General features: G+C 48.0%; 1 protein-coding gene across 1 annotated transcript in view; it reads left to right on the plus strand.

Moving 5' to 3' along the window:
* ralgapa2 (Ral GTPase activating protein catalytic subunit alpha 2) overlaps nt 1–25,935 on the plus strand; it is a 91,365-nt gene that overhangs the window by 12,609 nt on the left and 52,821 nt on the right. The window contains 18 exon segments of the mRNA XM_060052345.1: nt 2,280–2,390; nt 3,163–3,212; nt 11,112–11,169; nt 12,715–12,758; nt 12,894–13,074; nt 13,744–13,859; nt 14,025–14,163; nt 14,676–14,884; nt 15,383–15,676; nt 16,064–16,246; nt 17,135–17,269; nt 17,799–17,947; nt 18,806–18,917; nt 19,442–19,679; nt 21,555–21,737; nt 24,228–24,374; nt 24,864–24,986; nt 25,679–25,767. Of these exon segments, the coding sequence (XP_059908328.1) occupies nt 2,280–2,390; nt 3,163–3,212; nt 11,112–11,169; nt 12,715–12,758; nt 12,894–13,074; nt 13,744–13,859; nt 14,025–14,163; nt 14,676–14,884; nt 15,383–15,676; nt 16,064–16,246; nt 17,135–17,269; nt 17,799–17,947; nt 18,806–18,917; nt 19,442–19,679; nt 21,555–21,737; nt 24,228–24,374; nt 24,864–24,986; nt 25,679–25,767 (2,561 nt within the window).

Below are 25,935 nucleotides of genomic sequence, written 5' to 3' on the forward strand. Positions count from 1 at the left end.
GTCAGTTGATGCCAAACGGATAAAAAACATTGTTTTTGCATACACACAAACACACACAAACACTGTCTGTGTGTGACCCCTCATTGATTCCGGACTTGTTGTTATAGTAGTCTTAAGTAGAACAGGCTGACCTAACAACTCCTCGATGTGACACAGCCTGCAGGTATATACCTGGCTCTGATATAGCCCAGTTAATCACGTCTTCATTCTCATCAGCATTTCTCTGCATCAGTGGCAGAAGGAGAAGCCATCAGCGTCAACAGATAGGGCTGTACTTTCACAGTTGAATAACAATATTCAGAGAACGCTTGCCCCCCTGCATTTAAACTCTAAAACAACCATAATGACTAAATAGGATTCAGTGCTTCACTTGCAAACTTTTCTAAACGGGGACTTAGTCTTGCTTACATTGTGTACTTTCCTTTCTTTTATCTACTTAAAGCGGTGTTATGTTTGGTGACATTTAATCCCACAAAGCCTGAATAGGCCTAGGATCTTCCATACATTTTTTTTGTAAACACTGCTCATGGATTTGGAGATAATGCCTTGCAGCTTGACACTTGGCACATTGTTATGCATTATGCAAGCTTTCTGGTTCACTGCAAAAAGGAAAGATCTAGCCAAGATGCTCTGTAGCCCGATGCAGCTTTTCCTGCGTGTCCAGCTTTGCTTGGCTGTCCAGAGACACAGGCCTGTCAGTTGTTTCCTGTGCAGCTGCAGTCCAGCTCCTGTCCCTTCAACATAATGAGCCTCTCTCCAGGGAACAGAGTCTCTAGCAGGGAGGACAGGAGCCCTGGCTGGGGAGGTGAATTTGCCTATCAAGCTCTTTTGCGTTTGTTTGTGTGTAGTGTACGTGCACGTGGGTGCCCGCGCGTGTGTGTGCGGTCGTGTGTGCTGTGTACATTATATAAATATATGTGCTGTACTTGCAAGTATTTTATCTCTTTGCATTCACTCCAAGCCCGTTAAACAAAAAGGAAAAGTGTCATTACCACGGAGTTACGATGTCTTCATTGTCCCCAACATTAATTTCGGCGCCTCGGGAACGTTGTTTTCTGACACGCTGCCCGTTACGTGCCAGCCCTCCTCCCTGAGCACGGCGGCGGCTGGTAAACGTCCAGCGTGCCATGCGGGGCGTGGAGACGCGCAGCAGAAGGTGAGCCTTAATTGCTCGGTTAGAGTGCCAGCACTCCTCCCCTAGCCTGTATCTGATCATCCAGGCCTGGGACGCCTCTCTCATTACCGGCGTTGTACGTGAGACACCCCGGTCGCCCGCCCAACACCCCGCTTTAGGAAGCGTTCCGATACCGTGGCGCAAACGTCTCCCTACTTGTCTTTGTGTCCCGCGGCCGGCCTGCAGTTTCCCTGCTTGCGTGTGTGTGTGTGTGTGTGTGTGTGTGTGTGTGTGTGTGTGTGTGTGTGTGTGTGTGTGTGTGTGTGTGTGTGTGTGTGTGTGTGTGTGTGTGTGTGTGTGTGTGTGTGTGTAATACTGTGTGTGTAATACTGTGTGTGTGTGTGTGTGTAATACTGTGTGTGTGTGCGTGTGACCGAATCGTTCCCGGTCCCTTCAGCCCGGCCTGGACGGAGGCCAAGCCAAGCTATGTCTCCTTCCAAAACCAAAAACCTGATCATACCCACTGCCAAACGCACACACCGTGATCAAGGTCAGAACATTTTAGGGGATTTTCGGAAAATCCCTGCAAAACCGGCAGAGGTCACGCTGTATTCTACACACAGTCACACAGACTTACTTACCTACTTATTTGTAAGGGTTACTCTGGTGAAGCGAGGCAGATTGTTTCGTAGAGGGAGGACCGTGAGGATGTCCTAGATACAAGGCACAAGTGTGTGTGAGGTAATTCCCCACTGATCAATGTGTGTGTGTGTGTGTGTGTGTGTGTGTGTGTGTGTGTGTGTGTGTGTGTGTGTGTGTGTGTGTGTGTGTGTGTGTGTGGGTATTCTCTTCTGGCACAGAGACCCCCTCATTCTTTCAGTCTGGTAACGCACACACCAACCACACCCTCCCTATGGAGATGTGTCAACAGTGAGCGATGTCCACGCTTTTATGTGGGTCAGGCATTGATTTAATTGTTCGCCCTGGAGTATCTCTGTAGCAGTGTTGTTATTCTGACTGTTCTTTTATCCTTGACGTGTTGAGTGCCTGTTGTACGATGCCACCAAGTTTGGTCCTGCGATTATAAGTCTAATTATGCATAAATCCTTTCAGGAAACCTTCTATTCATGCACTCTGCCTTTGTTTCTGTTTTTCTGATTCACAGACATCAGCGAGAAGAGTGAGCTGAAGACCTTCTTCGAGAGTAACTGTTCTCAGATTTATTTTATCTTCTATGAAAATTTCATTACACTGGAAAGCAACTTAAAGCAAAAAGGTGAGGACCGTGGCACACCCCCCCCCCCCCCTTTGCAAATCTATTATTGGCATCAAAATAATGATAATCTTCCCTACAAGTTGAAAAGGTCTTTTAGTGGCTTTGGCGACAATAGCACACTCGCATTCCAGCGAGTTTCAAGTTCCCCACACCCAATCTGTGGTCCACTTCATAAAGAAGGTCCCTCATGTGATGATCGCTGTGGGCAAGTCGGCAAAACATAATTTAATACTGCTCTGTGCAGGTAACCCACTGGATGTGTTTTGTTTTCACCACCAGAGAACCCATGTGGGTCCCTCTGTTAAAATAATGAGTGGGGGAGCCCCAGGTTTTATAGACTCCATTATCAGACTGATTTATAGGCCACCGCGGGCTGCAGACGCACTCTGGGGAATCGTCCTTTGCAATGTTTTGTTCTATAATATCCTTTCACTTGGCCCACATTGAGCACTGTTTGGTAGTCGTCATATAGCTATTTAAGCGACATTAAGGGATTTAATTAATATTCCAATTAAGCAAAAGTGTGCTCATGAGCGAATGGACAGTTATGAAGTCATTTTTTTCGTCAGTGCGCCAAACCTGGAATGACACACAATTTATGTATCATCACAGTGGTCATTACTTTGTTTAAGTCATTATGGAAATGGATTTACACACTGTGGCATTGCAATTAATTAATTGGGGTATAGAAGTTTGAGAATGCAATTTTTGTCATGTTTGCACTTCAACATTTCTTAATGTCACAAAGAACCATATTTTTTTTCTCTTTCAGGGAACAAATCTCAAAGGGAAGAGCTGGACTCCATCCTCTTTATTTTTGAAGTAAGTCTATTTATATCTCTATATCCAGTTCTGATGGCCGTCTATCGCCCCTGTGTCCAGTTGGAGAGGCCCTACCTTGTTTACTGAGCTGATGGGAGTGGTTACAGTTTCCATGACACCCCATGAAGAAGTCAGGATACTTCCTGAAATTACCTCAAATAGCCTAGTACCCAATTGTATGTTGAATTAATGAAAGCGAAAACAATTGCCTCTGATGGAGTGTTTTCCATCCTGTGTGTGTGCGTGTGCGTGTGTATACATATTTAAATTGTGTGTGTGTGTATATATTTCATAGTATATTTGCCCTTCCCATGTGTTTAATGTAAAGTGTGTTTCCGTGTGTGAGCTATGCATGGTTGGCCTCCCATCCAGGCGCGCTCTCTTCTGCAGGGTAAAGTCCTCTCCTCCCCTAGCTTGTTCTCCCACCTGACTGCGAGGGAGGCTCCTGTTTCCAATACAAACAGCCCGCTCTCCAGTTACATTTGCCCAGGGCGGGGCCTTGGAGGATGACAGGGGATAGACCTTTCACACCCAGTGAGGCAGGTTGGCTCAAACCCGGTCCGTAAAGGGTCTTCTTTTCCCAGAGCAGGACAGGGGAAGATGATACCGGGGGGGGGTCTGGGTCTGGGTCTGGGAGTATTGTGGTGCACGCTCACCAGTCTGTCTGTCTGTCAGGCTGTCTGTCAGGCTGTCTGTCTCTCCGTGGAATCAATTCTGTGTTAAAGCCGTGTCTGGCCGTGCGCCATTATTAGCTGTGACGCTAATGGACCAGGCCTAATGCATTCTGGGTTCTTTCTAACATTGTTACATAATGTACCAATGCTGTGAGTTACGTTGCCATAAGAGCACTATGCACTAGATGTAAGTAGTTTTAGTTTGCCTGATGCACAGTAAGCATGCATATAATTACCTTTGGTTCAACTGATGGTTCACTAAAATTGTGTGAAAAAAAAATTGTACTCTTCCCTACTTCAGAATCTGCAAAAATTTGACAGTATATTAGCATCCACATCTTTTTCCTTAAAAAAAAAAGTAAATGTCTGTCCTATGTGAAATAGTTTTTTATGATTTTTTTATATCTCTTATCAGTCCTTTTTTTAATTTGTGCCGCCCGATATCAAAATATTTTAAGAACTTTTCAAATGTAATCGCTTGCCAAAAAACAGTTTCACTGGAGAGATCCTGCGAAAGACCTTCTACTCGGTCCTGTGTGTTTTGCGGTTGTTTGTGTGGAGCCTTAATACGTCTGGCTTCTCCTCAGCCTTCCCCTGAGCATCAAACAGGGTCATCCCGCCTCTACGACTTCCATACAAGATGCCCACTATCAGACCTATGAAGTAGAAAGTCCAGATTCACTTGTCTCCCCCGCACTTTGGGGGGGTTCATGTTTTTAAAAGGGAAACCATTACCGAAAGCCGCTTAGCCACGTCAACGTGCGCCTTTTTGTGGTCGTGTCCTACGACGGCGGCCGCTATACGCTGTGGCTAGGAGATAAGCTCACGGCGTGTACAGGACTGATACCCTGTCTGCTCTGATCCACCCCGCCTGCGACATTCTGTCAAGACGCCACGTTCGATTACCCATGCTGGATCACCGACATCGCCACCCCGTTGAGGGGAAAACCATTTCCATGCGTTATTTTGTGCGTGCACAATTACATTTACACACGCTGTAATGGTTTGAAGTCGCGTTAACACCGAGGGTGGTTTTGTGCAGAAAGTTATGTAATGTACCGCTGCGTTAACACAGATATCGCCGCTGCTATTTTCTCATTCACTTCGATTTTTTGTTTTTTGCCCCGTGTTCCCACGACAACGCTATGCCAATCCGAACAATGAGCGCCAGTCTCTGTGTTCCGGGGGTTGGTGTGCAGATGAGGTCGCGAATAGAGACGGACCCCCGCAGGAAGCGATCCAGTTGGAAGCTCCGTGCCTTCCGACACTCCCCCGCCCCATACAACCGTAGTCTGAGAACAACCCCCTCCATCCCCCCTTATCCACAGCCTCAACATGGGTAAATACGGTAGGATGTTCTCTCCGTCTTCTCTTCGTTATGAGGTAATCGTCTCTGTTACCGCGACTCCTTGTTTGCAGGACATGGAGGTCTTTTCGTAAGCGCTTTGGGTTTTTTATTTATTCCCCCATGCCCCATGGGGGTAATGTTACCATCATAATGCGACATGTGACCCCCTTTTCTCTATGGGTCGCACATCCAACCCACTGACCCCCATTATAAACAACACTGTAGTGGTGTGTGTGGGTGTGTCTGGTGGGGGGGGTAGTATTCTTTTGTTCTTCCCCCTAAACTGTGGTGTGTTGTGGTGTCCCCGCCCCCCACCTCATCTCCAGTCCGGGCTCTCTTTGTGTCTGGTACGACGGAGGCACCCACAGCCTCGTCGGCCAGTGACGCAGCACCCGGGAGAAGAGCCGCTGCTAGTGCCTCTGGGAGAATGCCACGGCAGTGCGACTCCCCGACCCTCGGAGCCGTCTTTGTTGTCCCTTTGTTTCAGTTTTTGGCTGTCTCCCCCTGACACACACGGGGGGACTGGCTGGTTTGTAATGCCTCGGGTGGGTTTTTCTTTTTTCGATATCGTTTTGTATGCTGCTGGCTGCGGCAGCTGCCCCGGTAAATTTTCTGTGCATCCTCCAAAGGTTGACCGTCACTCACTGACCTAAATCACCAGGCTTATGAGGCCATATTGTGTTTCGACGGAGAGATTAGACCTCATCCGATCACATTTGAGCTTGAAAGAAGTGTCTTCTGTTTAAAGATCCCACCAGTTGTTTTAGTTTTACTCATCCATCCACCTGCCAAGCCCACAGGCTGATGGACGCCTTGATGTGCTCCTTTAGGAAAGAATATAAAGATGAGTCCCTTTTCATGTGAATAGCCCACATTGTAGTGTATCTGAAATTTGAACGTGGTCTTATTTTATGTATCGTGGATTGTTTACTCGTGAGACATGTTTTATCTTTTTTCCCACGAAGCATGCTCGGTAGAACAAGAAGGGATGTGTGCATCGTCAGCTCATCTGTTATGCTACTGCTGCTCTGGCTTTTGTTTCTAAAGCTAACTCATGAGAAAGTTCCTTTGCTCGAGTGAGGCTTTTCAGCACCCCTAAAAGGCACATTCGCTCCAATCAGTGACTATGAATAATATATGGCTGTCGCTCTTCAGTCCCTGCATCAAATTGATGTCAAGGCACATTATATCAAATTGACTCTGTATAACCGCCCCTTCTAAACTTGATTACCATTGCAAATCGGGGTAGATCGATGTGGAACAAGCGGCTTTCACTTTCGTTATGTTCGAGTGAATCTCGCACACTGGCCGTTTATATTCTGAGGGTGGGAAAACTTGCTTGGTATGGACTGCTGTCATTATTCTTCCAATACCACGCCAAACGCCTCAATGAGCTGACTCAGGGCCCTGGTCCGAGCGTAGGCCTCCCTCGTTCACGCAGGTAACCTTTTAATCTCTTCTGAGTTCCTGGCTCCCAGCTCCGGACAGATGTTGACGGACAGACGATGAGTGATGTCCGTAGCGCTGTGACCCAGCAACCTTCTTCTGAAATGGTATATGTCAGCTCGCTTCCCCAGGGAGCCGCGTCTATTTCCAGGATGTGACCTCACTGTAACCTTCACCGTTTATCATCCCTGACTCAGTGTTTTGAATTCCAGACCACTAAGTCATCAACCCTAGCAATCTGGGGTATATTTTTATCCGCCCGAATACTGGCAATGTTTTGTGATGATGATAAGTCATGTAGACTGATTACGAGCAGAACCTTTTGAATTGGTTATTTTGTACCGAGCATCATTGCTTGAGCCGACAGCAATATAGGCTGGAAGAAACTACAGTGAGGCATTGAGTGAAAGAGCTTCAGACCGTTCCACACTCTGTCAAGGAGGTCCGAACCAGAGTCTTTTGACAAAACAAACATCTCTTTCAATAAGTTCTCTGCCTGATATCGGACATCTGTAACGCTCGAAAAGGCCATGTTGTTGGTGTTGTTTCTTTGAACCCGATGTCGGTCTTTTACAACCTCTAAACAATGAAACCATTGTGCATCTGAGCGACTCTGTTATCCTCAACACACAGGACGGTTTGTGGTAGGTACCCTCCCCTCTACCCTGAGGGTAGTTTTCCCCAGTGTCCTGGGGAAAACTCTGGGATGAGGTGAGGCCAGATAAACACTAATGATGACGGTGAGAGATGACTCGGCCCACATTATTGTGCAAACCGTGCCCGAGCCAGGACCCTCCGTGGCAGCCAAGCGATTGGCTGTGATAGTGTTTTAAACGGCGGCACAGAGACCCACCTCCCTATGCAAATTCACCAAGTAGGTCATGAATAATAGAACGCCAACCTGTATCATGGCCAGCCATCAGCTATCTCGTCTCTGGCTCTTTGTTTGGCTTCTCCCTTGGCTAATGGCCCCAGACACCTCCCACCTGGACCCCTCCCTCACCTTCCCACAGAGCGCACTTCCTGGTGAGAGTGACGGAAGCCGTCCTCCTAATGGAAACATAAAGCCTTCATATTTCAAGCAGAAAGAGCAAACAACCATTAGTCTTGGTTGAGGTGTTTTTATTTCCCTATAACGTCCAGATTGATGCTGACCGATCTGGAGATTGACTTTAAGCTATATTTAAAATTCTATATTTATAGACGATAAGAAAATGGTCTCAAACTTTGATTGCATTTATATAAAACCTAATGCTTTGCTAATGATTTAAAGTCATTGCAGTGCCTTTCCCCTGCCTTAAACCGGTCATTGTCTAAGGCTGCTCCTGCCTCCTCACCCTGGTGCTGCATTTGTGCTCCTTGGCTCTTGCCACTATTGTTGTATTGATGAGCAACCTGGTTACGTTGCACTCTGCTGCCACCTGCTGGGCCCGAAGGAAAAGTTAACATTTCTTTATCAACTTAATCAAGGCACGGTTAAGGTTGGTTCTAGTTATTGCTAAAGCCTGTAAGGAGTTTTTTTTTGTGATGTTAGAACTATAACTCTACTCTAGGCTTTGTATTTTGAGGGAATAAGGGATCTGCGCTGCCGTGCCTTTTCAAATTGTTTGCCACATCCACGCTAGCTAGAGTAATTTGGTTAATATGTAAATAACAGCACCTAGTTTGCCCTCGCAGTGCCCTTATGTAACACAGATAGTTATTTTTTTACCAACAATATACAGTGTTCAGTCACTCGTCTTCCTTTCAGCTCACTTGATAGGCTCAGATCTACTTGAAAAACGCTGAATACAAGTGCACGCCTGGCAATGTGCTGATTTTCATGTCACTTACATTTTAATTGAATCCAAGACATGGTTTACGGTATTGAACATGCACAGTTGTAAGCATGATCATGGGTTTTTATACACATCTCAACCCCCTGTACATGCAATACAACAAATGCCAAAGGTTATTGTAGACTATCATTACCCTGTGTTTCAGTTCTTAATATGGTCTAAGTCTCCGAGCTTTGCCTCATCGGCTTGTACACACAGAGCTCATCCCCATCGCTCCGTCTCATACTCCAACCCACCATGCTGGCTCTAAGTTTCCCCAAAGCGCCTGGACTGCGCGCCACCAGCTGCAGTTGGGGGGGGGGGGAAAGCGCTCTTGCGGACCCCCTCCGGAGAGTAGCGTATTCTACGCCATGTCCAGGCGGCGCGGCCTGAAATCTAAGCGCGGATCATGTAAATGTGGCGAGGCCTGTGAGCGCGCCACAGTAATGCCTCCATCTCTATGCTGGGAGTACTGCTCCAGATTAGAGCACAGCCTCCAGCCCGCCTGCACAACACACACACACACACACACACACACACACACACACACACACACACACACACACACACACACACACACACACACACACACACACACACACACACACACACACACACACACACACACACACACACACATTGGACTCACGTCAGCCGGTAAATTCCCCCTTTGTCGCAGTGGCCGTTGCTTCCCCACGGGGGGCCTCGCTGAGCCAGCTTCCCCTGCTCATTCAAGGCCCTCCCCACCCCTTGGCTGTGTGAGGAGAGCGAACAGAATATGTCATTGTGTGTGTAATCACACACACACATGCAGGTTTACATATACATACACACAGCAGCCACGCACACACGTACATGTACACATTCAGACACACACAGGCAGACATACAGGGATAAGGCTTAGGCAGGCTTCCCTGGTGTGTTCCCACCAAGGATAGTGGATCTGCGTCTCCAAGAATAGAGACGGAGAGAGTGTGGGAGAGGGGGGTACACGATGCAGACTGTAAGCGGAGGTGAGATAATCCCAGGCGGGGATCAATATCGAGGTGCAGCAACACGCCTGCACACGCGTGTTATCACGTCCTCTGGATCACAGAGGAGACTACCGGGACGTGCAGACACCCTCCACCCGTCCTCCAGCCACCCCTTGTCCCCCCGGCCCCGCCACCTCTCCAGTGGTACGTCTCTCTCGTTCCCCGAGGCTGTTGAGAGCGACAGGGGTTTGCACTCCATGGACGGAGTGGAGGAAGACCGGGGAGAGAGAGAGCTGGTTGTTGACAAACCGGAGCTTCAGGTTGTAGTCCAAACATGAGGACATTCACTCTGGATCATAGCAGTGCGAATGTCATTTCCCCATTCAAACAAAACTGATGATAACAATGAAATCATTTTAATAGTTATAGTCATTTAGGCTTGATGTATTATGACGACGATCAAGGGACGGCCGTTAAAAGGGAATGGAACGGGAATTCAAGGCTGAAGGTCACAACATTTGGTCAACCGCTGCGCCCTCACACAGCTCTGAGGACATGCACCGCCATCCCTTCTCTCTCTCTCTCTCTCTCTATCTCTCCCTCTTCTCGCTTCCCCTCCCAAGCTCTCAAACGCCTTCGGTGGCGAGATCTCATTCCTTCAAGCTGTCCAGCAATCATCTCAACCTCCAGCCCGTGATTTTTGATTTTCTCTCTCCTCTCTCTCTCCCCTCTCGGCGAGCCAAACCTCAGTGGTTGTTAGGCGGCTAACAGCCGAAAGGGGTCTCCGGCTGGGGTAGTTTTAATCAGCGCAGCCGACGGACACCGCGGCGACCTGGAGCAGCGAGGCACAAGGCTTGACCTCTCGCCTTTGCAATCACAAAGTCTCATTAGGTCGGCGATTACGGCGTCGCCGAGTGGCGTGCCAAATGGGGCATCGACCGCTCTGAACAAAGAAGAGGACGAGGAAGGAGGAAATCAACCATTAACCGCCCACGCTACGGCATAGCGGCAACCACTCCGCATCGCCAGTGTGTTGACACACGCACACACACACACACACACACACACACACACACACACACACACACACACACACACACACACACACACACACACACACACACACACACACACACACACACACACACACACACACACACAGCATAGCATAGCATTACACCTACACCGTCCGTCCTGCCCCCGCCCTTATCCCCTTCCTCCTTCATCCCTCTCTCGTCTCCCCAGAGGACCTCATTCCCTGCAGGCCGCTGAGAGGCCCCGGGGCATCTCTAATTGAGTTGGGGAGCATTAGTTCGGCCACACGATGACATTTGTCACCGATGTCCCCTCGGCGCTGATGCCAGACCAGTCTATGCTTTGCAGGTTGTCGTCTGCTCGCCACTTGTTTCTCCATTAGGGCTGATCTTTGAGTGATGATCTATCGATTCCCCTCCTATGCGCTCCCGCAGGATTTCTCTAGCGGTGTTGTGTCCACAGTTGGAACAAATGCTAGAGTTACGTTTGCTGTCCGAGTCAACAGAGCTTTATTGGAGCAAAGAGAAACATGATTTATATGCTACACTTGTTTTTTAACGTTATTGCTTAATTTATCCAACTTGTTGTTTTTTTCCTTTCGACAGAAAATCCTGCAACTTCTACCAGAGAAAATCTACAGCCGATGGCAGTTCCACAGTATAGGTATGTATGATGAGAAGGTTCCCAGAGTTACTATTAATTGAGCCTGGTTATGAGAGTTGGCTGAGCAGTGTTGTTGCCACACAGCTGTACATTAAGATAGAACAAAACCCGTTGCTACATTCCTTATGTAAGCATAACCTCTTGTTATAATATGAAAGAAAAGGAACCAAACAAAAAAAAACAGCCAAGCCTAAGCCATTCTTAAAAAAAAAAAAATAGTCTTGGAGTGGGATGTAGATGAAAAAATGCAAATGAACACTTAATTTGAAATGCAAATAAGTAATCAAATTATGCCGGCACAGTTGCAGCGCCACGCCGGCAGGAAAGACCCTTCGCAAAAGTGATAACCTCAATTATAACGGCTCTGTTTGACAGACATTTTGCAGCTAAATGGTCCTTGTTTTGGCGGATAATATCGACTGACCCTTGCCCCGGGCTCGCTACTGCAGATATAGAGGCTTACCACCTCCTCCAAACAAAAAGAACAAGCCACGAACACACCGACAGCTCTTTCACCTCTTCCCCCCCGCTTCTCCAGAAGGGGAAACGCCGGCTCCCAAGTTCCCTCTTCACTCTTTTACTTCCTCGAGAGCAACCCCCCTTCCCCCACACCCAACAATTTCCGACCCTGGCGGTCAGGTTTAGAGAGAGAGAGAGAGCGAGAGAGAGAGAGAGAGAGAGAGAGAGAGAGAGACACCGTTGTCCTTAATACTAGACTAAGACGACGAGGCTTGCTCGAGTTTTCAGTGTCCGAAAAAATCAACTCTTCCTCTCCAACGTGCCACTTGGAAGGCGCCGAAACACCTGGGCCCAGAGGTGCTTAGCGCCCAGGGAACTTCGGTCCGCACCCTCCTGCCCATCTCTTCCAAACTGTTCTCTCTGAGCCCCGGACTAGCAAAGCAATTTGTTTTGCACACTTTGTTCTGAACAACGCGGCGAACATCATTGATTTAACCTGATGAGTCGGGGACCGGTTCCTCCAACTACACACACACACACACACACACACACACACACACACACACACACACACACACACACACACACACACACACACACACACACACACACACACACACACACACACACACACACACACACACACACACACACAGAGAGAGATACACACACACACAAAGATACACGTACACACATCCACACATCGAAACACGGCCACATCCACATGCACAAAGGCAGGCACACAGCACACATCATTTGGCAATAATCAAGCACATGTCTCATTTGATTGCAGCGGAGGCCGATTAGCTTCATAAATTTGTCCAATTGATTTCTATCAGGAAAACAAGCGGCACACACATACTCCCTCTCTCTAACACACACACACACACACACTGTTGCACAATTACTCCCTTCCCTGTTGATGTGTTGTGCATGGTGGTAAAATAAACCCAACATATTTCAACAATTGTAGCTTCTGTTATTCCGGCGTTATATTGAATCATCCATTTACAACGCCTTCGAAAACAAAACACTACAAAGCCCAACGTATTTATTCACCGTGTTGCTCTGTTTGTTTCCAACAAGGTTCTATCCTGAAAAAGCTTTTGCACACTGGAAACTCGTTCAAGGTAAATCCCCGAGCCTATTCACTTCCAACTTCCCTTTTTTGTCGTTGTTGTCCAGGCCAAATGACGCACTTGTGTACGCTCACGGGTGACTAGTGTTTCCGTTGGCAACAGACAGTGGTCCCTCTCCCCCTCCAGATCCGTGGCGAGGGGATCCGTCTCTTCCTGCTGTGGCTGCAGGCCCTGAGGGACAACTGTGCCGAGGAGCAGCTGCTGGTGTTCGCCTGCCTGGTGCCCGGGTTCCCCGCCGTGCCCTCCACCCGGGGGCCCTGCACCCTGGACACCATCATCTACAACCCCTTCTCCAGCCCCCCCGACGGTCAGACAGGCTCCCTCTCTATACCATGCCCCCCAGCCCCCCCCCTTACCCGGCTAATGGGTCCAAATAAAACACATTCAAACATTAAAACACATAACTCGGATACGGAGGGAAACAGATGCTTGACTAGTAGACTTGGTCACTCTCGCAGGTAAAAACATGTACATTTTGGACCCCTATGCAAAGAGCTAGAAGGTGGGGACATCTATATCGATATAGATATATATAGCAATCTGTATTGTCGCGTATCGTCTAGGATATTATTTATCCAAGTGCGTTGGAGCTTCAATTATGTTTTCTTCCCGGACTCAAAGGCTGCATTACAGCGGCTATTTTGAGTGGGACGTCTTGGGACAGCTATAGCCGACGGATAACAACGATGAGTCCTTCTGTGGGCTTGGTCATCATATCTATTGATTCTTTCTATTTTTTGAGGTCTGCGTAAAACAAGTCAATCAATGATTTAAAAAGCTTCTATGCTTTTAGTGTTGTCGTGGACGTCGATAACATTGTGGATGTCACAGACACAAATACCTGCGTCTGTCGCCGCGTCTCGCCTCACACGTAAACATATCAGTCTTATCATGCCTTTAAGTCAAGGAAAGTGCGACCGAAAAAATAAACGGTGTGTTTGTGTGTGTGTGTGTGTGTGTGTGTGTGTGTGAGCAGCCAAGGTGGTCCCTGAAGAGATCACCCCGCTGGTCCCCGCCCTGCCTGGGGAGAAGGTGGCCGACGACCAGACCTGCCACGTCCTGCAGACCCTCCTCAAGTTCATGGTGACGCAGGTGAAGCCACACGGCAACAACAAGCCTCAAAAAGCACAAACTCAATATGTCTTCCCTCTTGCACATTGTTCCTCAAGGTATCAGCGATCGTCTGATGTAGCTGTAAAAAAACGTTCCACCGAGAGCGACGTCGTCTTGATGTTTGCGGCGACGCCTCTCTTCCAGGCTTCCAGCTTGGAATGGAAGAACAAAGACACCCAAGACACAGGCTTCAGGTTTCTCTTCAGCCTGTTCAAGAAGTACTACCTTCCACACCTCTTCCCCTCCTTCACCAAACTCACCAACCTCTACAAGCCTCTACTGGGTAAGCCTCAGCCGGCGCTGCAGGGCGTTTCCACTTAGCCGTGTGGCTGGATTGTACATTAGCATGCAGTATGATTTGGAGGCAAGAAAATCACTTTGTTTTCTCGTGTGTACATATTATTGAACTGGATGACTTCCGGGGAATACTGTCGAGCAAAGTGATATAAAAGAGTCACAGCTGTCATGTAAAGACATCCAGTCTGTAAAGAACATGAATTATTAACCACTCTAATCTAGGACATTCAATAATAAATAATGGTTATGTTTGACGGTATATTGTGTGTTGTGAGCTGCATTAGCAGCTGATTTCTAGCTCAGAAATATGCAATTATATTTGTCCTCCAGATCTGCATTGATATGAATAAAGGTAATTTGCTTTTTCTGTGATCTATTGTTGGAGTACAATTCAATTAATAACTTCCTTCTGTCCTTTCTACTCTTTCTCCATTTTCCTTCCTTTTCCATCGCTCTCTTTCTCTTTCTCTTTCTCTTTCTCTCTCTCTCTCTCTGCAGACCTCCCCCACCACAGACCAAAGCCCCTGTACGTGCCGGTGACGCGGAACAACGAGAGCACCTTCTGCACCCGGGACCAGTACCTGGCGCCCCGCGTGGCCTTCATCACCTGGCTGGTCACCTTCTTCCTGGAGAAGAAGTACGTCAGCTCCGCGGCCGCCGTGCCCAGCGCCAAGAACGGCACAGAGGTCATCCCCAAACTCATCCAGGTAAGCGGGGGGGGGGCCCCGGCCTGCGCCACAGAGCTGCTGCTGTTTTAGACTGAAAGGGTTAACCAAAAATGAATACATCACGGCCGTCGTGTGCAGGGTCATGCTGCGGTTTGACCCGTGACCTCTGAAAACAGTCGGCCAGCAGAGAGCCGAGCATTGCCACCTTGCATCAAAACGTAGACTGAACACATGACCATGCGTCGACTTAAAGGACGGCACACAATGGTTTTTTTCTCTTTTTTTTTTACCTGATCCTCGTATCCAACATTTTAAGTATTTTTCTCCGCGATGTTGTCGGATGAAAGTTACAGTATAAGTTATTATTGTCATTATTATATTAATTGTATCATATATACGTTTTTTGCCGTACCATCCGGTCCTCAGATGGCAGAAGGGATCTTATGCCATGTAGCGCATCAGTAAGCGCGTGGGCTTGACTGTGTGAACATAACCCCAGCAGGCTGTCCTCTAAACACTCTGCGCCTCTGCTCCCAGACTGTGACTGCAGGCAGTAGCAGCCAGGAGAAGGAGCGGGAGAGGGACAAGGAGAAGGGGGCAGGGGCCGGTGGAGGAGGAGGGGGTGGGGGAGGAGGAGAGGGGGAGCCCAACGGCCCCGCGGGGGAGCCGGAGAAGAGCCACTCCAACAGCAGCACCCTGTCGGACCGGCGGGCCAGCGACTCCAGCCTGTGCAGCATCGAGGAGGAGCAGCGCTACGTGTACGAGATGGTGCACGCCATCCTGCTCTCCACCCGCGACAACGTCAACTTTGTCAACGAGGTCTTCCACCAGGTAGGGGTTCTAACCGAAGATCCAGAATATCAGTTATAATATAGAATTAAAATGCATAGAAAAGTAAGGATATGCCTTGAATGTATTTAGTTGTTTATTATTATTATTATTATTATTCAAATATTATTTTGATGTTCTATTTTAATGAAATATATTGCCTGGCTTTAAGTTGGGCAGTGTCGCCCTCTAGTGGGGGTTCAGGGTGAAAACTGTTTAGAAGTATTCAATCCCTGCAAAACTCGCATACTTGTGTGAAAATGCTGGCAGAGCTCCCTTTTAGAACGTGAAGGCTTGAAATGAGAAACAGCCATGTTACCACCTATTGCAATCCCACCTGCATAATGTCAACATTAAACGTAACGATGACGTCGCCGTCTCCGGCTGCAGGCGTTCCTACTGCCGTCGTGCGAGGCGTCAGCCACCCGGAAGGTGATCAAGGTGTACCGGAAGTGGATCCTGCAGGAGAAGCCCAGCTTCATGACGGAGCCGGACAAGATCAGCCAGGAGGACGAGGTGGACGCCGTCCCCCAGCCGCCCCCCGTCAGAGAGACCCCCACCGCCTGTCCACCGGTCAGAACACGGACACACGCACACACTTGAAACACACACGCGTCCACCGCAGACGACATGTTAAAGAGGGTGCAGGTGAATGCGAGAAATATGGCCGTGGAAATATGCTGACGCTACTTTACACTCAGTGAACATATGGTATGCAAATGAACCCTACGGTACCCTAGCGGCTGTAAAGGACACCCACTAATGTTACCATGTATCTACCATCTACCGTGTATTTGAGGTCTAATTATGCAGAGAGCATTTAAATGCACACGAATAAACAAATCGCATTAGAGCGATATTGTGATTATGTTGTAGTATGTCATGTTAGACTGTAATTGCTTTAAAAGCACAGCGTGTAATGTTGTCTAGTGTTCTGGCTGTGTACAAGGAGAGCGCACAGCTTAAATGGCAATTCATTTCTCAGTATACCTTTGCTGACATATGTGTTTGACTCACACCAAAACATATCATCGGTCTGCTCATGCTGCCACTAAGGGTTACTCATCGTATGAATCAAATGTTAAATGTGTACATAATATTTGTCAATATGCAACTAATTATTTATGAGCATATTAACATCGTAAAAACTTATCTTTGTATCATTAACAGAACACAAATCACAAAAGACAAAACATCCTTATTGTATTGTTGCAAGGATTTGACCTTTTTCACATTACTAAGCTTATGCAATGCTCGTTATATTCTCATCCACCTCGTCTACTCCTGTAATTGTCATCCAACGTCCTGAAGCAGATACATCTTGACAATTCAGAAATTGAATACCCATCCTTTCACCTCTACGGTGAAAGAACAAACGACTAATGAAATTGGCTGAATCCCAGCGTGATGTGTGTGTAAGCCGTCCCCCTGACGGACGTATGCTTGTCTTAACCCGGGCAGGTGGCAGAAGTCCCCGGTCACAAGCGGACGTCCAGCTGGGGGAGAACCTACTCCTTCAGCAGCGCCATCAGCCGGGGCTCCATGACGGAGCAGCAGAACCATGACATCAAGGCTGGCGTCCAGTCCACCCTGCAGGTCTGCCCCCACCCCTCTCCCACACAGGGTTGAACCCAATACATATACACAGGGGTTGCATTGGTCAAATAACGCACCAGAACTCCTTTAATCCCCGCTGCCATTAGAATCCTTCACAAAATTTCGCAATGATTTTCTCCGGATTGCACTTTTTTATTAGGAGCCCCATTCAAATGATAATTTGGTATGAATGATGATGGACAATAAGTTCCTGGACAATATTATCTGATCTAATCCAGTATGCCTGTGAGGTTTGACACGTGTGCGTGTATCAATGTTCTTTAATATCAAAGACTGTGTTCGACCTCTTTCACATTTTTCAATCGTTCATAACCCTGGTGTGTGTGTGTGTGTGTGTGTGTGTGTGTGTGTGTGTGTGTGTGTGTGTGTGTGTGTGTGTGTGTGTGTGTGTGTGTGTGTGTGTGTGTGTGTGTGTGTGTGTGTGTGACTGCATGTATGTGTGTGTGTGTGTGACTGCATGTATGTGTGTGTGTGTGACTGTATGTATGTATGTGTGTGCGTCCTCCAGGTGTTTCTGACCAATTCGTCCAACGTGTTCCTCCTGGAGCCCTGCCAGGACGTGGCCAAGCTGCTGGACAACCAGGTGGAGGTGTGCAAGGGCGTGCTCAGCATCTACCGCCACATGATCATGGAGCACACCATGAACACGCAGACATGGTCAGCCCTCGCCCTCTCACCCGCACACACTCCAAACGGGTCTGCAGACTGGATCTGATTCTTTGTGACTCCTCCCTCCTCCTTGTGTTAAAGGACATTGGAACCCCAGCCCCACTTGTACATTGGCTTCATTGTAGAGGGCTCCCTCTACAGGTTAAACACCTGCTATTGCATGCATTACCACTGATTGGCAGAAAGGGTTGCCCGGTAACCTGCTGATTTAAAGAGCTGATGGGACACACCTCTCCGCAGCATATTGAAACTGAATTAAAGGGGAGCTTACAGCTCTGCCCCGAAGGTTAAAAACCTGAAAGCATGTTTTAATGGAAGGATCAGGGGGTTTGGTTCCCCTTTAAGGAATGATTGGATTAGAGTTGGAGAGATCTAAAGCCCTTTGACAGGATATTATACTATTAACTAACTTCTTCGTGGAATGACTGCATCTTGAACTTTGAGACATGCGAGATGTTATTCAAGAGATATAAGAGGAAGATTGAAAGTATGGGGGCGGGGGATGTCATTATTGTATCATTGTATCTGTGTATTTATTCAGGTCATTGAATTATGTATTTTTACACACAATGGGGGTGGGGGGGACAAAGTGTATGTTTGAGTATCACAATCTTTCAAATATAGACATACTTTTCCCCCTCCACATCTTGCCTGACTCTCTCTTCTTGTGTTGTCTCATGTGGTAACGAAGCAATCAGATTTCCCGGTATGGTTCCCTGGATGCCTGTGTGTCTTGCGTAATGAAGAAGTAATTTAATTATGCTTGTGTGTGTGTGTGTGTGTGTGTGTGTGTGTGTGTGTGTGTGTGTGTGTGTGTGACTGTGTGTGTGTGTGTGTGTTCCACAGGGAGCAGATGCTGCAGGTGCTGCTGAGGATTACGGAGGCGGTGATGAAGAGGCCGCAGGAAGACCAGCGGAAGGACGCCTTCGCAGAGAGCTTAGCAGCCATACTGTTCAGGGTCAGTCTGCGCCGTCTGCTCCCTCTCTGAGAAACACACTGCTTCATAGTGTATGGCGTATCCGTGTTATATGGATGATAGGGTTGAGGTTGATGGAGGAAACAACTCTGCTCAAACAGAAGCCCACCAGTTCCCAGCATGCACAATGTCCTCGATAGAAACCAATAGGCAGATTGCAGTGTGTTGAGTACGCCTATATATTGAGTGTTGACAGTCAGAGAGGATGATGCTCTTCATGTAACTACTTAATTGAATCGTGTTCACAATGCTAATATATTCTCTGTTCCCTTCATTTAAATATCCTGTTTCATTTAGATTCATTACCCTGTGTTTCATGCCGATGTACGTGCAGATCAGTAGATCTCTTTTATTACTTATTGACAGGCAATGATTTATTTAGGTTACATTTTCCAAAGCCGGACCACATATAATATCCAGCTATTATACAGCTATATTTACTGTAAATACGGTAATACCCGCGCAGAGAATATAGATGACAGCTGAAAAATAAAAAAATTCTCCAGACCATCATCGTGGCGTGGGTGCGGGCCAACCTGTGCGTGTTCATCTCGCGGGAGCTGTGGGACGAGCTGCTGGCCGTGCTGTCCTCCCTCACGGCCTGGGACGAGCTGGTGGCCGAGTGGGCGGGCATCATGGACTCCCTGACGGCCGTGCTGGCGCGGTCCGTCTACGGCCTGGACATGGCCGACCTGCCGCTGGACAAGCTGAGCGAGCAGAAGGAGAAGAGGCAGAGAGGGCGAGGTGAGGGGAGGGAAGGGGTTGTCACAGTACAGCACAGTACGGGTTGTTTATTTACCCTGCGTCCAGCTCATTGAACGGCAGTGGAGTGCAACTACAAACAGAGAATTTGGATTAACAGACTTTAGATGGACAGGAGCGGAATTCTATCCTTAAAGTGCGTTCACACCAAACACGAAGGGGCGACACGATCCCATACAAAGTTTACGTAGAGACGCGATTCTGGCGAATTATCGCTAGAGAAAACCAGCGACAAAACGTGTCTCGCCACACTTTCGCCCTGCACAGGCAAGTGCGTTAACGAGGATTTGTAGCGCGAATAATTTGCTGGAGTTGAAATATTTCAATTTTGCCGCGACATTCGCGTGATGACAGCGTGACATGTGTAACGTAACAGCCAATCAGCGTTCAACCGGCCAACCGTTCCCTGCAGTGCAGTCTGGGGTGAACCGCAGCAAATTCGCCTGACAAAACTTGCACAGCGACAGTTTATGATTTGTCGCGCGACAAAACTTGGGCGACAACGCGAACGGGCGACAAATGTGTGAACGCACCTTTAGTCAGGTTGTGTCTCGGGCTGGGCAATAATTCGATTACGATTATTAATCGCGATAAAACTCACGTTGATTACGACGATAAGCATTAGACATAAATGCTTGATAAAAAAAACAACTGTTCTGATATGGATTTACCTAACAGCCAATCACACAGCAGAAATAAACCTCTACAAACATTTGAGATTGTTGCCTCCCTGCCAAAGGAGTTTGATGTCATAGTCACTCACAGATCTTTTAGTTTTAAACACATTATTTTATGTAGCATAATATCTGGTTTTACAATGTTTACATTTTGCTCTTACGTAAGCACTACATAGTTCATATTTTATGTATCAAAGTTCAGTTCATGTGCCAGGGCCTTTGTTCATCCACTTTTTTACTTTTTATCTATTGGTTGTGCCTCTACAAGATTTAAGATGTTTTCTGAAGCCCTGCCAAAGGAGTTTAATGTGAAAGAAGTCAGAGCTTTTAATTTTATTTTTATTATTTTCAATAGGTTACAAGGCAAGCTATCTTATATTGTTCTGTTGGGGGCAGATAAAACATTTTTGTGAAGTTAAATGTTTATATTTAAATGTGATTAAATGTTCCCTTATCACAAATATGGTAATAAACAAAAGTGTATGTTTTAACTAATGAACACTCTGGTTTCTTCAGGCTTAAGCAGCATCAAATTATATATCGTGATTAATATCGACATCGATCAATATCAAAAAAATAATCGTGATAATAATTTCTGCAATGCCGCCCAGCCCTAGTTGTGTCCTATCATGTTATTGAACACCATTCAGCCACGGGGTTTACTGACGTCTTTGCATCTTTGAGCTCGCTCATCCAGAGCATTCTTCCACTTTGGTTATCACTTGGTTATATTATTGACATGCATAAATACATCCTCCTTCTCTATCTCCGTTTGAATCCAGGCTACAAGACCCGCTATGCATCAACACATTTGTTCTGTGTGAAAGGAGCTAAAGGACTGCATTTATATGGCGCTCTTCTAACCAGTGGTCCCTCAAAGTGCTTTATATTTGCCTCACATTCACCCATTCATGCACACATTCACACACCGGCGGCGGTGACAGCCATCTCGTCGAGATCAGCCAGGGTAAGGTTTCTTGCTCGGGGTCACCCCGACACCCAGCTAGGAGGAGCCGGGCGATCCCCTAGCAACCTTCGGGTGACCGGCCAACACACTGTACCCTCCTGAGCCACATGGGAATACTGCGTTGTTTAAATCCATCTGGCCCCAGTGAATCCTTCTATTTTTCTCTGCCCAAGACTGACGCATTCCTCGGCTGTGTCCCGTGTCGTCACCCAGGGGTGATCCCGGACTCCCAGAAGGCGGCGGCGGCGGTGGCGCGCTCCTTCTCCCTGAGCTGGAGGAACCAGGGTGACCAGGGGGCTCACCCGGGCCAGGAGCCCATGAGGATCCGCTCGGCCACCACGTCCGGAGCCCCCGGCGTGGAGAAGGCCCGCAACAACGTCCGGCAGAAGGCGTCTGGTGAGAGCTCCTCGAATGTGCTACGCACGCACACAGAACATGGCAAACATTATGGCTGCCGTCGCTGTCAAAGGTTGTACACTGCCCCCTAGGTGCTGGACATGACCCCCCCCAAGGTGCGGCACACTACCCCCATGGTGATGCCCACTACCCCCAATGGTGCTGCACACTACCCCCCCAGGGTCTTGCACACTACCCCCACGGTTCGCACACTATCCCCAAAAGTGCTGCACACTGTCCCACAAGGTGCTGCACACTACCCCCCCAAGGTGCCGCACACTACCCCCCCAAGGTGCCGCACACTACCCCCCCAAGGTGCCGCACACTACCCCCCCAAGGTGCCGCACACTACCCCAAGGTGCCCGACAGTAGAAGATTTGACACATGTTCCGGACTAAGGAAGGTCTTATCTTTGCTATACTTATCTGTACATTCAGCCAATCTGCCAGGTGTTCAGAACCCAAACATGTGAAATGATAAGCCTGATCTGTAAGCGTATGGGATCCCCCCCCGCCCACCCATCCCAGCGGCCTCGGCAGACCCTCGTATTGACTGCATATGAAAGGGCTCCAGACAGGTCATGTGTACGCAAGCCCAGGTGCCATTGAAAGAGCCCACGGCGGGGACAAAGGGGGCCAGCAGATGGCCCACATTGTTCCCTTCACATGTCACTGGACAATGTCAACATGTTTCGCTGTCAGCTCAAAGGCAGGCACCCAACGCAGGCGCGCCCACTCCATCTGGGACATGTCAGAGCGTGGCTTTAGACGCCCATTGTCATGGGGGAGCAGGGTTTCAGGGAAATGCCTCTTATCTGATCGGGAGGTGGCAGGCTGATTATGTACGTGGAAGCGAGCAGCAGTGTTGCAGAGGTAAACACAGGCCCAGAGGAAGATTTTCTTACACTGACTAAACGGTCTGAGTCGACCGTGCGCTGTAACGTGAGGCGTGATAGAGAACAGCGCTGTTGTTGTGGTATATTCGGTGTTGAAGTGAAGCTTTCCCTCTGCTTTATTTCCTGTGCTTCACTTCCTGTTCCCCCAGCCCAACCAAGCGCTCAGTGAGCTTGGAGTAGCTTCTTCTTTTTCTTTCAATTCCAAACAAATTAACCCAGGTGTGTGGGTGCGTGGGAGGGCGGGCGGGCGCGCCTGTCGAGTGTTTGCTTACGTATACGCTCGCTGGTTTTTGTGTATGTTATTGTCTCTGCTGCTTATCCAGTCTATCTGTGCGTCTTGCGTGCGAGGAACGGCGTTTCAGACATGAAACGCCGCTGCCGCCTCATATTCCATCTCTTTCTCTCCCGCCTAATTGAATTTCTCCCACATTGATCTTCAAACGGCCCGGCGCCCTGCCCTCGAGAGAAGAGCTGCACATCAATTTCACTGCGTTTTCTTTTTTTGGGGGGGGGGGGGGGGGGGATAGTTTCATTAAGAGTGTAATTAATGCTCATTAATATGCATACGCGGGCACTATTGGCGGGAGGCGGCGGAGGCAATGTTATCTGGCCCTTCAGTGAAAGGCAGTAATTAAAGTGGCGCTCAGGCACAGAATGGAAACCTTTTGCTTTCATTGCTCACTTTGAGATTAGGCCTGAAGTGCCATCCAGACACAATGGCGCCGCCGAGGCACGGACCACCGTCAAAACTTGGTCGTTCTTAGGTATGCAAATGTATTGTGACATTTTGAGACTCCGGGGCCAAGAACACAAGATATTCAGGCACGTGCGCACATTATGCCTCGCCCGGGCACAGCCACTTGAACCCACGCGAGTGGTGCTATCGCAGCGAGGATCTCTCGCCACGGAGGTAACACCACTGAATGGTGTGGGAATGCTAATACCTTTTTGAATGCGTCACCTGCACAATGGCCAGGTTTATTTTATTATTATTCCACCAATTCAGCAGTACTGTGGCGAGGCAAGCGCAGCTTCTGCTGTCTTTTGTCCTAAGCCTTAGAGAACTAATTAAACTAGTCTCCGAAAACAAAAGCAACGCTGGATATTAATTATGCTTTCTGAACAGGGTTGGTTCCTTTTCAATCATTAATAAAACAATGTTTAAAAAAATGAACCAATAAATAAATTTAATGTTGCCCCATATCTGTCTTTGCCGCATTGCTTTGTGGAAGTGAAGAGCCCTCAAGTGACAAATTAAAACGAGTGTACGGTTCCACATGACGCTTTTATTGTCTTGATAGACACTGCTTGGATGATAATTTCCTGTTTCGGTGAATCCACTCTGACGTTGGTGATCACTCCGCTGCCCGCACTGTAATTTAGAACCGGGGAAAAAACGGGTGTAATCGTGGTGTATTTATAAAAGCACCTTTTCCTGAAATAATGTGCAAGTCTGTCACTGAATCCTTCTATGCTTGATTATTCATCTTCTCTTCTCCTTTCCTCTCCTTCTCCCTTTCCTTATTTCCTCTTCCTTTCCTCCACGTTCCTCTGCTCTCCTCCTCCTCCTCTTGTCGCCCCGTCCCTGCTGGAAGCTAAGAGAAGCCAGTCCATCAGCAACTGTGTCCATCTTTACGAGGCTTTGCCCACTGCTAAGAGTGTTCCTATGCTGCTCCACACTGTGAGCTCGCTCTTGCCCGGTATCTCCTCTGGTAACTCTGCTTCCCCTCACAGACTCTCAGGTAAGGTGTCTTCTGGGAGCTGTCTGTCTGACTGTCTGTCTGTCTGTCCGTCTGTCCGTCTCCCCTTAAGTCTGTCTTCCCCTGCCTGATTTTCTTCTTTTATTCTATTTCTTGCTTTTTTAATCGTCTCTTTTTTTGACGTAGCACTGAGTGCACACACCATAATGGAATCATAAATCAAATTTGGAACGAATTGGGAGTTGAGCATGCATTCCTTAAATGTGTTTCTCCTAGGTTACATGACATGTATTTCCATCACCTCTGCATGTTCCCATTCATAATTCACCTGTAATTTTTACGTAGTAATTTCCAATCATCCTACACACTCCAACCAAGATACAGTTGAACATGTGAACATGTGTGTGTGTGTGTGTGTGTGTGTGTGTGTGTGTGTGTGTGTGTGTGTGTGTGTGTGTGTGTGTGTGTGTGTGTGTGTGTGTGTGTGTGTGTGTGTGTGTGTCTGTCTGTGCGATGCTCTCGTCCAATCAGACGTGGAGGAGGGCCAGCTGTCGGAGTGCGGGCTGGAGGAGGAGATGGGAGACGGTGACAGCCCCCTACCTCGTAGCAGCAGCACCTCTGACATCACCCAGCAGCCGGCCGACACCTTCCCCGGTAAGGGAGGCGCGTCTAGGGTCACTCAGAGGAGGAACCGTGCTACAGTGTCGGAGCCACTCCCAAAAACAAATAGCTAACCAGATCCTCCAAATATGCTGATGCTAACACCAAATTGCTAACCGAATACTCAGCCATACTGACATACCCTTGTAAAAGTTGCTGTGACCCCATCACAAACAGCATTAGGGGATGTGAGATGACGTCACGTAGGGCGCTATCTTGTGAGCAGTAGTAGCTCTGTTCCTGAAACAGAGGAGGCTGCGGTTTGACTGGTGTATGGGTGTAATAAACCTTTATAACTGTAGGGACTTTTAAAACTATAAGCGCTTTGACTGAAAGTTAAATCTATTAAAATGGACGTGGTCCTGAAACAGCAGCCTCTTCTATTGCAGGAACATAACAGTGACCAACAGAGGCAGTGACCTCTGTTGGTCACTGTTATGTTCCTGTTCACATCAGCCCACATGTCGTGTTCACCATAGCGTTACAACATGGTGTGACGTCAACTCCCCGTTCCCTATTGCAGTGTCCTAAGAGTTAATGGCTGTCCTTTTGTTTTGATATTGGTGTTTGGTCACTCTACTTACCTCTTCAGGTCACTCTGAATACCCTTTTTAAAATATGTTCTATATAAACTAAACAGTGAATGAAATATCCTTCTGACTCAACGGCCCCTGTTCCTCCTCCAGGCCAGAAGAGGGAGCCCTCCCCAACCTCCATTGGCTCCGACAGCAGGACGTCCGAGTGCAGCAGGAGAGAGAGCAGCGAGCCTCCTGTGGTGAGACCAATAGTTCTGGCGAGGCCAGCGGTTTACAATGGACCACTCCAATGATCCCCTCAAGTCACACACGAATGAAATCATTTAGTACAGAGTGAGAGAGCCTCATTGAGTTAGTACGATACGTTGATAAAGTAAAAGGAAACCCTCCTGGCTATTTTCTTAGCC

This window comes from Gadus macrocephalus, chromosome 5, assembly GCF_031168955.1.
Source record: "Gadus macrocephalus chromosome 5, ASM3116895v1".
Classification (NCBI taxonomy): domain Eukaryota; kingdom Metazoa; phylum Chordata; class Actinopteri; order Gadiformes; family Gadidae; genus Gadus; species Gadus macrocephalus.